Source organism: Muntiacus reevesi, chromosome 22, assembly GCF_963930625.1.
Source record: "Muntiacus reevesi chromosome 22, mMunRee1.1, whole genome shotgun sequence".
NCBI lineage: Eukaryota > Metazoa > Chordata > Mammalia > Artiodactyla > Cervidae > Muntiacus > Muntiacus reevesi.
In genome coordinates, this window is record NC_089270.1 from 37,188,626 (window position 1) to 37,202,993 (window position 14,368).

At 32.1% G+C, this 14,368-nt stretch overlaps 1 protein-coding gene across 5 annotated transcripts in view; it reads right to left on the bottom strand.

The window, feature by feature from the left end:
• Positions 1–288: 288 nt before the first annotated feature.
• Positions 289–14,368, bottom strand: part of ADGRL3 (adhesion G protein-coupled receptor L3) — a 938,528-nt gene continuing 924,448 nt past the window's right edge. For all 5 annotated transcript variants that reach the window (XM_065913896.1, XM_065913892.1, XM_065913894.1 and 2 more), the window contains one exon: positions 289–8,391. In XM_065913896.1, coding sequence (XP_065769968.1) covers positions 7,592–8,391 — 800 coding nt within the window. In that variant the 3' untranslated portion in view covers positions 289–7,591. The remainder of the gene's footprint in view (positions 8,392–14,368) is intronic.

A 14,368-nucleotide genomic window follows, 5' to 3' on the forward strand; every position in this document is an offset into this window, starting at 1 on the left:
CACATCATTGCAAACTTTAAGGGCAAACACTAAGTTCTGAATTTAACTTTCTGTTTTCCTGGAAATAACAAATCAACTCATAGACACCTCAGATGGCAGCAGTTTTCTGAAAACTTAAACAAAATAGTTTCATGTTTAATTTTCAGCTTGTCAGAGGAGATTGAAGGGGTGGGGATAGTAAGAGTCCATGTTTCAGTTATTATCTTGCAGTTGAAATACTGTTCCCAAACCAAAGTTTGGGTATTACCATATAATAACAGTGACTACATCACTTATTGTTTACTGATATTTTTTATTGAGGTTTGTAGCTTATGGTTTTACATGTGATTGTACAGAAGATTTAAGGGAAAAAAAAAGTTGGAAACGTTGTACAAGGGGAAAAAAATCCAATAGATTGAAATCTGGTAGGTGTATATGATAATTTTTATGCCATGTGTAAATATATGAGAATGTAAGAGACCAAAGCCTGCAATAGCTATATTCTAGTTTCTAAAAAAGTGATTTTTCTTATCAATGAGAAATGGCTTAATTAGTTGTTAGTTTTTAAAATAAAATATCATTTTTAAAAAGATGCATTTTTAATTAGATTTAATGCTTGGCAAGTGGGAAAACAGTATGAAAAAACTTTTCTAATTATCCTTCCATTTTCTAATATATTCACAGAAGTCATTAAGGGAAATCAAGTTGACCCTCTCTACAATTCTTGACTTTGCAATTCATAGGCAAAGATCAGTGTTAGGATATACAAATAAGACTTGTTTATAACTGAACACATTCTGATTGTCCACAGCTGCTTCAAGACATATCATCTTATATAACTTAGGATGGTAAAGGAAATCTCTATTTTCAAATGAGGCATGAAAACCAATTTTAAATGTTTTTTTCCTAATCTCTTGATTCAGGATGTCATTCAAAACATAAGACATGGTGAACAAGTTGAAATTCAAGGCATTAAAAAATGCACTAGAGGACAAGGCAGTGGTCAGCATAAGAAGATATTCTGTTCTAGTGACTATATCCTGAGTTCCATCCCCAAAGACCTCTACCTACTACTAAAGAGTTGTTGTTATTCATGAATTTTGCCATTTTTTTTTTTTGAGGTCAACCAATATATTTCATTTTGAATCTGGCACTATTTTACCTGTTCCACTTTCAGAAGAATCAGAGGAATTTTTAACATTTAAAAGCCACTTTAGGTATGGATTTTAAACCTACTTCCTTGACAATATATTGTGAAATTCTGCACTCGTAGGCCATTGAGACAAACTTAACTCCTTTAAAATTTAAAATTATCCAACATTGGGCTAACTGTAAACTTTAATAACCTCTCCCTCAGACCACAAAATGGAACATTTTCCTTTTAAAATTATTCATTCTGAATGACAATATTTATCTAAATAAGATCCTTAGAAGGCATTACTTTCTTCTTCTTTCAAGCTCTTTCCTTTGGTATTTTAGAATGAAAGAAGCACTGGGAACTGTCAGACATACTTGGATTATGGAGTAGTTTGATAACACGTAATGTGTACAACTGTCTGCAGAATTTTATGAATTGACTACAATAACTGGAGAGAGAGAAGGACTTGAGAGTACTATTTTCAGCAGTGTAATTATTTGTATTATTCAGTCTCAAAGTTTATTCATATATATATAATGAGTTAATGATTATTGCTTGGTTATGAATTATTTTGCCCAATGTACATAATTCCAATTTAATGTTAATTTAATGTTTATTAGAAAGATTCATAATAAAGCTCTAAACGGTACAGAGCTACTAGTAGCATTAACTATGTTGACATATAATAGAGTAAGCAGACTAGAGCGTGAATGTGAATTGAGGCAAAAATTCTTCTATTTAAGAGACGTTTATAAAATATTCATGTTTCCTTGAGACAAGACTAAACAAGAAATACCTAAAGAGGGTTAAAAGTGTTTAGTGTTTTCTGTGGTAAAAATTACAATATGGTAAACTTAAATTTGATTCTTTTCAATACATCAATAACATTTGGTACAGTGTTTAAGATTTTTATCACTCTAAGTAACTTTATTATTTTTTCCTGGATAACTTTTCTCTGTATCTCTAATTTAGTTCTAGTTACCTCACCATGAACTCCACTTGGTTCTGCTCTTCTGTTCATATTATGGTTGAAGACACTTTATTATCTCAACAGAGGTTTTTTTCCTTATATAATCTTCCTTGACTTTTTCACATAAATCAAAGTTCTCCTTTCACACAACTTCTTAAAAATCATAGTTTGTATTTACCTTTGAAATACTCTAAGGGCTTATGAGTTTAGACAGATTCGTGTGATGTACTATTAAGAGACAGAAATATTGAAATCAACACATTTGAATAATAACTTAAAGATCCTAGATATTAAAGAATTACTGGCTTTTAACTTCTTAAAAATAGGGAATGGCAATAACTTTATTTCAAATGAGAATATGCAAAACCACAACAACTACCTGTTTCATTGCAAAAATCACAAAGTTTGCAACAATGTAAACAAACTGTTTCCTTTGTAAACAGGAAATAAAAGAATGGCATATGGAAGTACCTGTACAGATGAGTTGAAGACTGATTTCCTTCTTAAAGCAAAGAGGAAGTAATCAAGTTAATTAGCAAATAGGAAAGTTCCTCTTATGGCCTAAGCAGGAAAGAAGAAGCTATCAACACTTGAACTTATTTTAGTCTAGAAATGAAAATTTAGATATTTGTCAATATTCTTCTGATGATTATATAGGGACCTTTTTACTACTGATTACAAAATTGAATTTATGGTTGGGATCCATCTAATCTATTTTATAAGCTCAAAGATGATTCTCATGTAGAATTCATTTGCACAAAAATGCTTCCATAAGCTATTTTGCAATGTTGCTGCTTCACTTTTGTGCTTCCATGTTACTAATTTATGTGTAGAAATCTAACATAAGACATATTTAAAGTATTACTTAGAAATGCATAATAATTACTTATGTGGTGAGCTATAATTAGGAATTGCTAAACATGAGCTAATTAATTCTTAATATCTTGATACTATTATTACAGTACATTGGGGAGATCATACATATTGCTATTTTATCTAAAATATATATTTGTTAAAGAAGAAAGGACATTCTTGTCAGTATTTTCAGAGTTACTCAAAATCAAATTAGGATTTGGGAACTTTTTTTTCTTTCTAAATTTTTCTCTCTCTAAATATGAACTGACTACATACTAGTTCTACAGTGTTTTTTGAAAAATGCCATAAGCGGTTGCACTTTGGTATAGTACTGATGGACAACTTCTAAAAAAATCAATTATTCTTTCACTAATAGGAGGTGATGATTTTGAAGTTGATCTTTAGACAACCTAGAAAAAATATTTTCCTCTCCCTTTTGGTCTCCACAATTAAGCAAAAAGTTAGTCTTTGAAGTTTTTAATGTCATTTTTTAAAGCAGGCAAATTAGTCAATGGATTTGAACAGGTTTGAGGGAAAAAGCTGAAGATATTGCCTGACTTAAGTTTATGGGTTCTTAAATAATTCATTTATAATATATGCTTTTTTCCATTATCATGGATATTTTTGTTACACCAACTAGTTTAATATTAGAAAATTTAAATATGAAATCTTAAAAACCTTGCCTCATAATGTCAACATTTTTAGACTAATGTTACTTTAAAATTACAAATCATAACTACATTTTAATTTCAGTCATTATAAATTAGTATTACAGAAGGTGAAGGGGTGTCCTTTACCTGCATTTGATTCCTACATTATATTGACTATTTTTAACCTCAAGAAAATTTTTCATGCCAGTTTTTTTTGCCATTATGATTATTTTAGCATAACAACTTATTATTTAACTATAGTATTTTTAATTTTAATAGAGTGAAAACAAAAGATGCTCAAAAACTTAATTGGAATTCCTGCCTATTTCTCCTCACAAAACTTATATTTCTCCATAAATATTATCAATTAGGACCATGGGCTATGCAACAATCCAACACTTTCTAAATCAACTAGACATGAGGTTTGAAAGCTAACGTCCTATTAAAGTATCATGTGAAACAGACCTCAAAAGGGAAACAAAATTGTAAAATGTCATAAAAATGTTATTTTACTTAGAAATAATAACTTGCTTCACTGACATAACTTTTACTTCCAGCCCTCCAAATAATGTGCAATGTAGTATAGTATGTTTGACGAAAATTTACTTTTTGATGGAAAATCAGATAAATACACCGAAATATGCAAATAAGAGGGTGATGAATGTCACAGAGTACTGAAAATATAGGGTCAGCCAAATATGATTAAGAACATTTTAAAGTCATTATCAATTGCCACACATGAAAATGCATGTGAAAGAAGATTCAAATTCAGGGATTCAACCCTTGCTAGTGTAAAGAGGACTAGAGGAATATATGAGAGACATACACAAATTTCTATTGAAATGTATATATAATTAATTCTTTCATCCACTATTTTGTCTTCAATATAGTCACATTCAACTTGGGGGAATAATCTCTTCTCGTGAAAGTCTTTGGGATCTTAAGTCTCTCTGAAAGAACAACAATTATGATGTACGCGAGTTCAAAAATCTGACCCTTTCATCTTTACATAAGTGCTTGGTCGATACCAACAAGGACTGAATGGCTTTCCACATCAGTCTATATATTCAAGTGATCTTCTTCAACTTAGACTATGGAGAGCTGAGATATTATCAGCTTCAAATTTCCATATAATGAAACACAAAAATAATGGTCAGGGAGGTAGCAATAGCAGAAAATCAGAATTGGCATCATCAGCAAGCTGAACTGAGGTAGTTTCCCCATTAATCTGTGAAACTAGCTTCTTATTGATGGAGTTGTTTTCATATAGATTACTGTTGGATTGGCAAAACTAGCATAAGTCCTCATAAATCCACAGACTACATTTGTGTTTCTGAAGTTACCTTAAGCATGTCTAAAAGGGATTCTTTCATTATCAAATGTATTCTATGTACCAGATAGACTAACCACCTTTTAGGAGTTAATATTGCCATATGTGATAATTGAAAACCTAATTACTCATAAAGCTTGTGGTTCTCCTGTAACTTAGAGACAATGTGTAGACTTAAAAAATACTTATGTCAAGTGACTAAAAGGAATGATGCATAAGATATTTTGAGGTGATATTGATGTTAAGGTTATCATGTACTCTGGCCCAGTACAGAATTTTTTCTTTCGTTGTATATTAAAACTGTTTACATAGATTACTGGCTACTCTCTAAACTACTCTTTCTAATTTTAATTCAAGAAATTAATTTATGTTGTTTAATGATGTTTAATTTTTAATGGAAAAATTAAAAAAAAATCACCAAGAAATCATATAATATAATTAGAAATTATAACTTGGCAAATTCATTCTAACTTTTCCCTAGGAGGGTCCCCATGCTTGCACACTGCTGGTAAAGATTCTTCTTCAGTAACTGGAGATCTAGAAAGTTTCTTTGAAAGGACGTTTTCCCTCTCATTTTATCTATACATAGTAAAACAACAAAAAAAGTGGTATAAAAATGTCTTCTGTTTATAAAATGGGTATTCTCTTTGCCATTATTCTTGCATTTTTAGCCAATGGAATGAATTTAAATATTCAACATCAAAATGAAGAATACAAGGGAGGAAAAAATATGATCCTTCTTTTCCGAATTCAATACTTTAAATCTCTGATTGAAGCTGACTTTTATAATAAGCCGTGTGACTGAAGCTGGCTTATAAATAAGCACATAGTAATCTATATATTAACCTGCTTGAAAGTAAGTTATGCATCTTATTTCAGCCAACATAAAAATGCCCATCTCATTTTTCTCTTATATTTTGTCTGCAAAAACTAATTTTGTGCTTAGTTTATTCATCTAGGCAGATTGATTTCTTTAGCATGGCTCATTTGAGCCACAGAGGATTAGCAGAATTTATATACTAAAAACAGAACGAATGAAAGGTGAGAAAAATGAAAAGAATAATTAATCATATAGTACATACATCAATACAATATCTTCTAAATCTCAATCAGTTGTTTATTGGTTGGCAAACAAGTTTCACTTTTACAACAAATATTAGTAATGAGGTCATCCAACTTTGAGACCATACAAAATGGATCATAAATTAAAAAAAAAATTGTATGTGCTGCTAATTTACCTCTTATAGTCCTACATTACTTAAAATCCTGTCAAATAAATAATTTTCCTGTTAATAAACAGAAGAGTTTTCTTTTTTAAATCACTTCAAAATAACTTGACCTTTTGATTCTTTCTACAAGTGAGTGAATTTCCTTTAAAAATTGGTAGTGCAGGTGCCCACTTGGGGATCAGACTGAGTATTCAGCACTTTCACACCTATGGGATACCGTTTTTCACATGCAGAAGCCCCACTAGTTCTACTGACATCTCTTGACTTCTAGAATCATAGCTACTGTCTTAGTGATGAACTGCTTGCCAAATATGCTTTGCATTACAACAGATGTGCACTGTAAACATAAAAGTTCTTCCTGCTCTAACTTGCAAAAATGCTCTTGGAAATATTCTGACTGAATAAAGATATATAGTGAGGGAAGGAAGTCTAATTTTATTTATTTTATTTTTTTGTAAAAAATAATTTGTTTGCATTACTAGAAAATGATTCTTATAAAGTGATAGCTTCATTTATTTATTTATTTATTTTTTGCCAGGTGAAATTTTAAAGAAAAAAAGGAACGAAAGAAAGAAAAGGAAAAAAAAAAAAGAAATGAAGAAAGAAAAGAAAGAAGAAAGGAAGGAAACTTTGCTCTTATTGGTAGACAAACTTGCAAGACCAGCACGAAAGAAAAAAAAAAATTTCTTTTTTTTTTCCACTACATTAACAGGACTCAAATTCTGGAGGAACAGAAAGCAGACTACATGTGCAATGCTAGTATCTGTACATTACATAGAAATTGTTCAGTTTTTTTTCTGCCATTAGTTTATCATCAGTTAATACAGCAAATCATAAAATATGCATTTAGCATATAATTCTAGAATTCACCTCCATTTCATTATTGATTTTGTTGTTTGATTTTGTATGCCACAGCTATTCCCACTGTGGCGAATTCGGGTTGTGAGTGACTAAAAACCACTATGTGATACAGTTTGCTTTGCTTTTTATGTTTGTGCAGCACTCCAGTCTAGATGCAGCATTGTTACTAACTTCAAACCACTGTTCTGGCCTTTGAAAAAAATCAGGTCCTTGTAATGAGAGTAACAGAGCATCAGAGATGTTAGAACAAACACAACATAATTCAACAAGGCCACCATGAGTGCCATTTTCTTCAAATCTCGTTCATTAACATAATGAAGTCTCCATCTTGGGGTGGGGGGGTGAAGGACAAGAAAGCAGAGGGCACAGGGGAATTTCAGCAGTTATCTTTCTCCCCTGGGCTGACCTAAAAATCCCAGTTTAAAAAAAAAAAAAAAATAAGGAGTCTGAGAGTTTGTGTTTGTCGTTCAAGAACAGCATAAAGATTTAAAAGTACACACATCATTACCACTGCGTATATCAACTCAGCACTGTCTATCAGGTGTTAGCAGTCTTGTTGGCTTCAATTTCTGTCATCTTCTATAGGCTAGTGACCAAATGAGCTGGTCCTTTTGAACTTCCCTCTGGAGGGGTCCCATCTTTGTTTGGAGGAACTATGAACCCATCACTGCTGCCGCGACCTAGCTGGTAGTAGGTGTGCAGCTGATGGACGTGGTTTCTGGAGCCGAGGTTTGGCATGCTTTTGTAGTAAACATCTTCGGCATCACCACATTTGGCCGGCGGGGCTTCGGTCTGGGTGCTGGTGGTAACGCTCTCTGCAGGGGGCACGCCAGCCAGCGCGGGCATGCTGGTGTAGAGAGAGTCCCTGTGGGGTGACTGCAGATCTTCCGTGTGCTCGTTGGTTAACAAAGGGAAGAAGCTCTCACTGTGATCTTGGGGGATCCGCCTCCTGGTGTAATGGTGTAGCTGATGGTTCTCCGTGGAGTAGACTCTTGGGGGCAGCAAAGGAGCATCCGATTCCTCATGAATCAATTCCAGGCCCAGGCTCTCCTCATGGTTAAAGGAGGTGGCATCATCCAGGACAATGGCATCGTCTTCACTCCCACTGCCCAGGTTGTTCACCAGCTTGTTCATGAGATTCCTGTTCTGTTCGCTGGAGCGCTCGTGGTTATTCAGGTAAGATGGGATGTAGTTGGAAGTGAGTTCCTTCAGAATCTTTTTCTCTAGGGCGGTCTCGTTGTGGTTATAGCCACGGTCTATGATTTGCACACAGTTGCTCAGGTATTCGCCACTGGCAATGCTGTAACTATTGCCATGGTTACCATTCAGTGGTAGAGTATCCATGACACTTGTATCCCTGGCATTGTTCAGGAGCCCCTCTGAAAAAGACCACAAAACATTATGGCATTCATGTCCGATTGGCCAGAGAACACACACACAGAGACACCGAAGCAAAAGCACCCGACTATGAAGTATGTATAAATTGGTAGCAATTTTAATTAAGTATAAAATGTTTGGAAATAAAAAAGTACTGTTAAATATATGTGCATATCTATATAAATATATATATGTATACTTGGACAATTGATAGAAATCTTATAAACAGAAAATAAGCATTTACAGTAAATCTCTAAAAGAATTTTAAAACTCTATAAATTTGCACAAAACCTTATAAAGTTCCATACAAACATTGCCTGACACTATTTGAAACATATTTGGTTATAACTTAGGAAAAACAAAATTTTCTGTAGTCATTCATAGCTTTCAATTTATACACACCAAAGTCAATTCAATAATTCATTACCTTTTAATTTTATGTGTTGTCTTAACATTGAAATAGGTATCGAATTAAAATAATTCATGGTGTGGTACTTTGAATATACTAATAAGTAGAAGATTAAAGCACTGTCTAATAATTTGGTATGTAATTTTGTAAAACTGAGAATATCCCTATACAAAAAACCACAAAAGGATTTTGTTAAATTTGTCAGAATGATATAGTTATGAAATAATGCCTAGGTAGATAAATGGCACATCAAAATAATTTGCAAATGGGAACTTTCAAAACAGAAATATTTTGATTTACTTTCAAATTTTTTTTTTCTGTTATAAGCACTTTGGCTACTATTATATATCCATTAGTAATTGTTAGGGTCATTAGATAATTCTACAAAAGAATGTATAAAACATGGGGATCTAATTCCTATAAAGATAGTGTCAGTATTTAAGGTTCCATTTCATAATGAGTGATGACTTTGTGTGCATATTAAACTTTGGGTTTAAAAGAGATTAAACATCTTATTCTGGGAAGAAACAGCTGCAGTGATATAAATCTGACCATATGCTTCTTCAAGCTTTTTGCATTTTCTTGAATGAACAAAAATCCAAGAATCAATAATAGTTCCATAAATTACTTCAAATGCAACCACAAAATAAAATAAAACACAAACATTTAACCAATACTACTAAATAAGGGTACTTCTTTATAGAACAATTTTTTTTTAAGAATTCCATTAAACTTCTCAATACATCATTAACTTGTGAAAATATAGCATTCATTCTATATCTGTGATGCAGTTATGTTTACCAAAAGTGAGCTAGTTCATTACTGGTTTAAATAAAGTGTTCCAAATATATCAATTTTTATATGGACTTCTGATACATACTCTGTGTTCAAGTAACACAGTTTTCAAAAATAACAATGCACTGAATACATTAAAAAAGCAGCCATCACAGACATAGGGTGAAGTGATTTATTTTCATGTTGTAAGATATCTTGTAGACAAATCCACGATGTTAAGAAAAAATAAAAGTAAATGTTTTTAAAGGGCCATATGTGATGGGTGATTGCTGCTGCAGAGGCTGCTATGGTATGCTTGATGATTATGGTTGAGCAACTGATGCATTGAAACGTGTTTATTATTTCTGTTGTCAATGCATTAGGTACCGGTTGAAAACAGCCATACTAAAAAAAGGTGGATACATTGTATGTGACATGTATTTGTGTGATGGAATGTAGTAATGAAAATTAAAAGTTTATGAATTATTTAGCAAAAAAATAAATGCTTAATTTAAAAACAATTTAACTCACACAAACATTACATGGGACTTAACAACTATGTTACGTGACACAATAAAAGAATCAGACAACAAAAGCGTCTAATCTCTGTTAACATATATTTATATAAGTTGATTTATAGGTTCTTTAGTTTTTAAATTGTGAGATGAACTGTTTTTAATAACTACATCATCTATATGTGATGCAATAAAAGTGAACTAAAAAAAATTACATTTGATATGCAATGTTTAGCTTTACTCCCATACTTGTCTCTCTGTAGGGCTCTAAACGACAGCATGGAGAAAAGGAAAGAAAAACAACAAGTAAGCTTACAGCGACAGTAGAAGAAACATGAGTAAAAAGCAAATTGATGATATGCAGAAAAAAGAGTCAAAGGAAATCATTCCACTGCCCCAAAATTCATGAGTCTGTGTTACATGGCTTATCATAATTAAAAATACTGAAATGTTAGAAAATAAGAAACCCCCATAACACATGCTAATAAAATGAGTCTTTAATAAGCATTTCGTCAGTTTGTAAATTTCAAACAAATACACATTTATTTTAAGGTTAAAATTATCACATCAACCAAAGAGAGTAAAATCCTGAGGGCAAGCCATGACTTTTTCCACAACTTTAATTCAATATTACATATATATTTGTGTGTATGTGTTAGGACATACTTGCTTCTAAGGAATGTCACTTTAATTTTTTTCAGTTAGATTATAAGTAAATTCTTTATTTTGTACAGAGAGAAAAGAAAAACACTTAAGAGTTTTTATAATTATGTTTGTTTACTTATGTATCTTCTCATGTACAAAGGTTATTTTTTTCCCTCTGTACCTATACAAATGCTTTTTATCATTTGTAAATAATACCCATCAATACTTTCATTTGTGGAGCTCATATTCAAAAGTTGTATTACTATGGAGAAAGAAAAATGTTAAATCGAACCATTTTTCTGTATCATGAAAATGTGAGGGGAAAAATACCACCAATCAGTATCAAGTTTTCCTCTGGATTGTTGCATAATCATATGCAATCAAACATTTTAAAAGTTAATACTTTAAAAGCACCCATAAAAGCATTATTTTAAAAAATTCTCATATTTTAATCCAGTCAAAAAACTGCTCTTGCTGATTTTCTTTATAAAAGGATTAAATCATCACAGAATAAAAACCAGCGAAGTCACTGGGCTAGATAATTACAAGAGATACAGACTTGTTACAATTTAACCACTGCTTTAGAGGTACTGTTTTTGTACTTTAAAAGTTGATTTGCTTCTCAGCAAAAGACCAACAATATTTCAAAATGCAGAGAAAATTTCTTTTAAAGAAGAATTTGAAATAAAAAGCCAAATTAGTATAGCAACAGATGTAAATTGCTTGTAGGCTCATTATGGCCCCTTCTGTAAATGATAACATTTTAGAAGTGGAAAGCACAGGAGAGGGAACTGAAGTTCAGCTCCTGCTTTGCAAGATGAGGAAGCTGCTGCCAAGAGAGACTGAGGCTTATCTAACACCGCTCTGCCGACAGTGGCAGAACTGGGATCAGAAGGGGAATCTTGATTGACTTCATGCACTACTCTCCTCTACCTCCTGCTCGTCACATCCCGCCTTAGACTTCGAAAGCCATAACAGAATATTTAATTATATACTTTATACTATAACCTTGTATTCTTGACAACTATAATGTATTCTTCACGTATCCTATCCTAAAGATATGTCTTTCTTTAGAGTTTTAGAATTGAATTAAATTACCTTAAAATGTAAATTAATTTGTAAAAGCATGACTTCTCAATATATTACATTTTGTTGACAGGTTAATCTATAAGATTTATCTAAGAAAAACTGAACTATCCAATACTGATAGGAAGATAATGGTCCAGAAATACTATGCATGGAGTTTTAAATACTTCCACAAAGAGAATCTGAATCCAATCTAACAAAAGTATATTATTTATTTTTGTTCCTAACACTATATGCATCAGGAACACTATAACATATCTTTACATATTTTAAATAAAGGCATCAAAAACAAAAATGGATATTTTAAATCCAAATGTTTCTTTGCTTGGATGGCATTGGTATAACAGAATTAAAGGACCAACAGAACAGAACCAAGTTGTAATTCAACATAAACCACTCCAGTACATACCGAGCCACCTATATTTCATGTAAGATTTCACCTTGCCAGTAAGAATATAAGTGCATTCATCTGAAAGCATAAGATTAGTAGCAATATGATAGTCACCAAGTTTTATTTTTGGTCAGTGGTAAAACATCATTTTAAGCACTACCATAGTTTCTTAACATCTTAAAAAATACTAAAAGATAAAGTAGTTGAACAATTCCATTTCTGATTCTGAAAACCAATAATAAAATTATTTACTTTTGTTTTTAAGAAAAGTCAGCCGAATGTAATTTACTGGCATAAACAACAAATCCATTCAGAAGTAAGCTTTGTGCATTTATTGATAATCTTAATAGCAATATTCAGTAATAGGCTCGACAGGAATAAAACTTTGGATTTATATGGTATTATTTTAAATTTTGTCATTAAAAATTCACTTGGAAAGTGTTTTTATAATAGTGTTCCATCCTTACAAAAATTTCCCAATTTAGAATGCCAATAATAAAGTAAGACAAGAAGGCAAATACTGAATTAGGGAAAACATAGATTAATGATTGTTACTTTTTCATTATGTATGACACTAGAAATTATATCTGAATTGTCAAAAAAGCTAAACAAAATGTGATCTAAATTTATTACTTATTTTAAACCAATTTCTAACAATTCTTCATGTAAGGTGAATAATGTAGAATAGATATAATTTGCAAATATGGTGTAAATCTTCATTTAATATCATTCAAAACTTAATATGTTAGCACACTTTAAAATGCTTTTAGTGACACAGTTATCTGTCATTTAGACTAATGAAAATAAAGCCCCAGACAAGCCTTCATAAAGTCTGCAGAATTGTTCTGCCAAGCCACATTTGGTGCATTGTGTAATATACACATAACTGAGTGCTACAACAAAATAAGGATATTGGCAAACAGTAAACAATAGAAAGGGGGATAACCATGAAGAAACTTTCTTCTATTGATAGCACTAAGGCTGCTTTACTAGAATAAAAAGGTGACTAAAAGACTCCAGATTAACTACATTTAAGAATTTAAAGGATGCCACAGACAGCAGAAAAATGCTTTGCTCATCTTTGTTCTAGAAGGCAAAGCTAAGCGTCATGGCCAGAGGCAAATTTCGGCTTGGTGGAAAGAAAAATATTTATAACAAATGGAACATTTCAACAATTGAATATTTAAGTTCCTGAGCTATGAAGGGCGTCACTAGAGGAAATATTTAAGCACAGGCTGACAGAATGTCCACAGTATAGCAAAGAGGATTGAATGTGTTCTCTCCCTTCTTTTAATTCTAGGCCTATGATTCTCAGGTGTAAATCTCAAGAAACGGGATAAAATTAACAGTTTGCTTAATTATTTTTCCTACTGACAAACAACTTGACTATATTCCTGAAGTCACTTTTGAATTATTGGCTTTGAAATTTTTGAGATCATTTAAAATCGTCTTTTGTATCTAACAAGATGTCACCTAGGAAACAGATGATTTTAGAGAGATACCCAAAGACCATGTTGCAACAAACATGCTGTTTTTGGAATAAACATTCACACCAAGTTTTCACATTCATGCCAGTAAGTTGTTACCTCTGACTGAGGACACACACACGGATTCCCAAAAAGGATAAGAGACATTTGACTCAAGGTTGCCTAGGAAGCTAAAATATATCTAATCTATCACGTCCAGCTTGAAGGAGCTATTGAAGTCTCTTTGTTATACTGAGTTATTTTCAAATATAACTTAAAATAGGTGGATCACTGACTAAAATTTTTCTTTTACAAAACTTTTACTTTAGTAATTATTTTTTTCCTGTGGTCACTTAATTTATGATATGAATATTTTTAATTTCTTGGGCCCCCAATATATTATTTTTATCTTAACAAAAAGTAGTGTCACGTACAAAGGCTTAGATTGTAAGTGGTTTTAAAGAGACTTATGCTTATCTGAGATACAATTTAAAGTTGGAGGATATACAGAGGAGCCATATCCAAAACCCTTGTTGTTGACACACAGCCACAGTAGAGGAAGCATTTCACGACCTTCCTGAGTCGGTGCATACAGGCAATATTAAGATAGGGCAGAACTTGATCTGTTACTGCTCAGTTCTCTGTTCTTTCCTCCACAGCTTATTTCATGGTTTTCCATGAAGTTGATGTAAG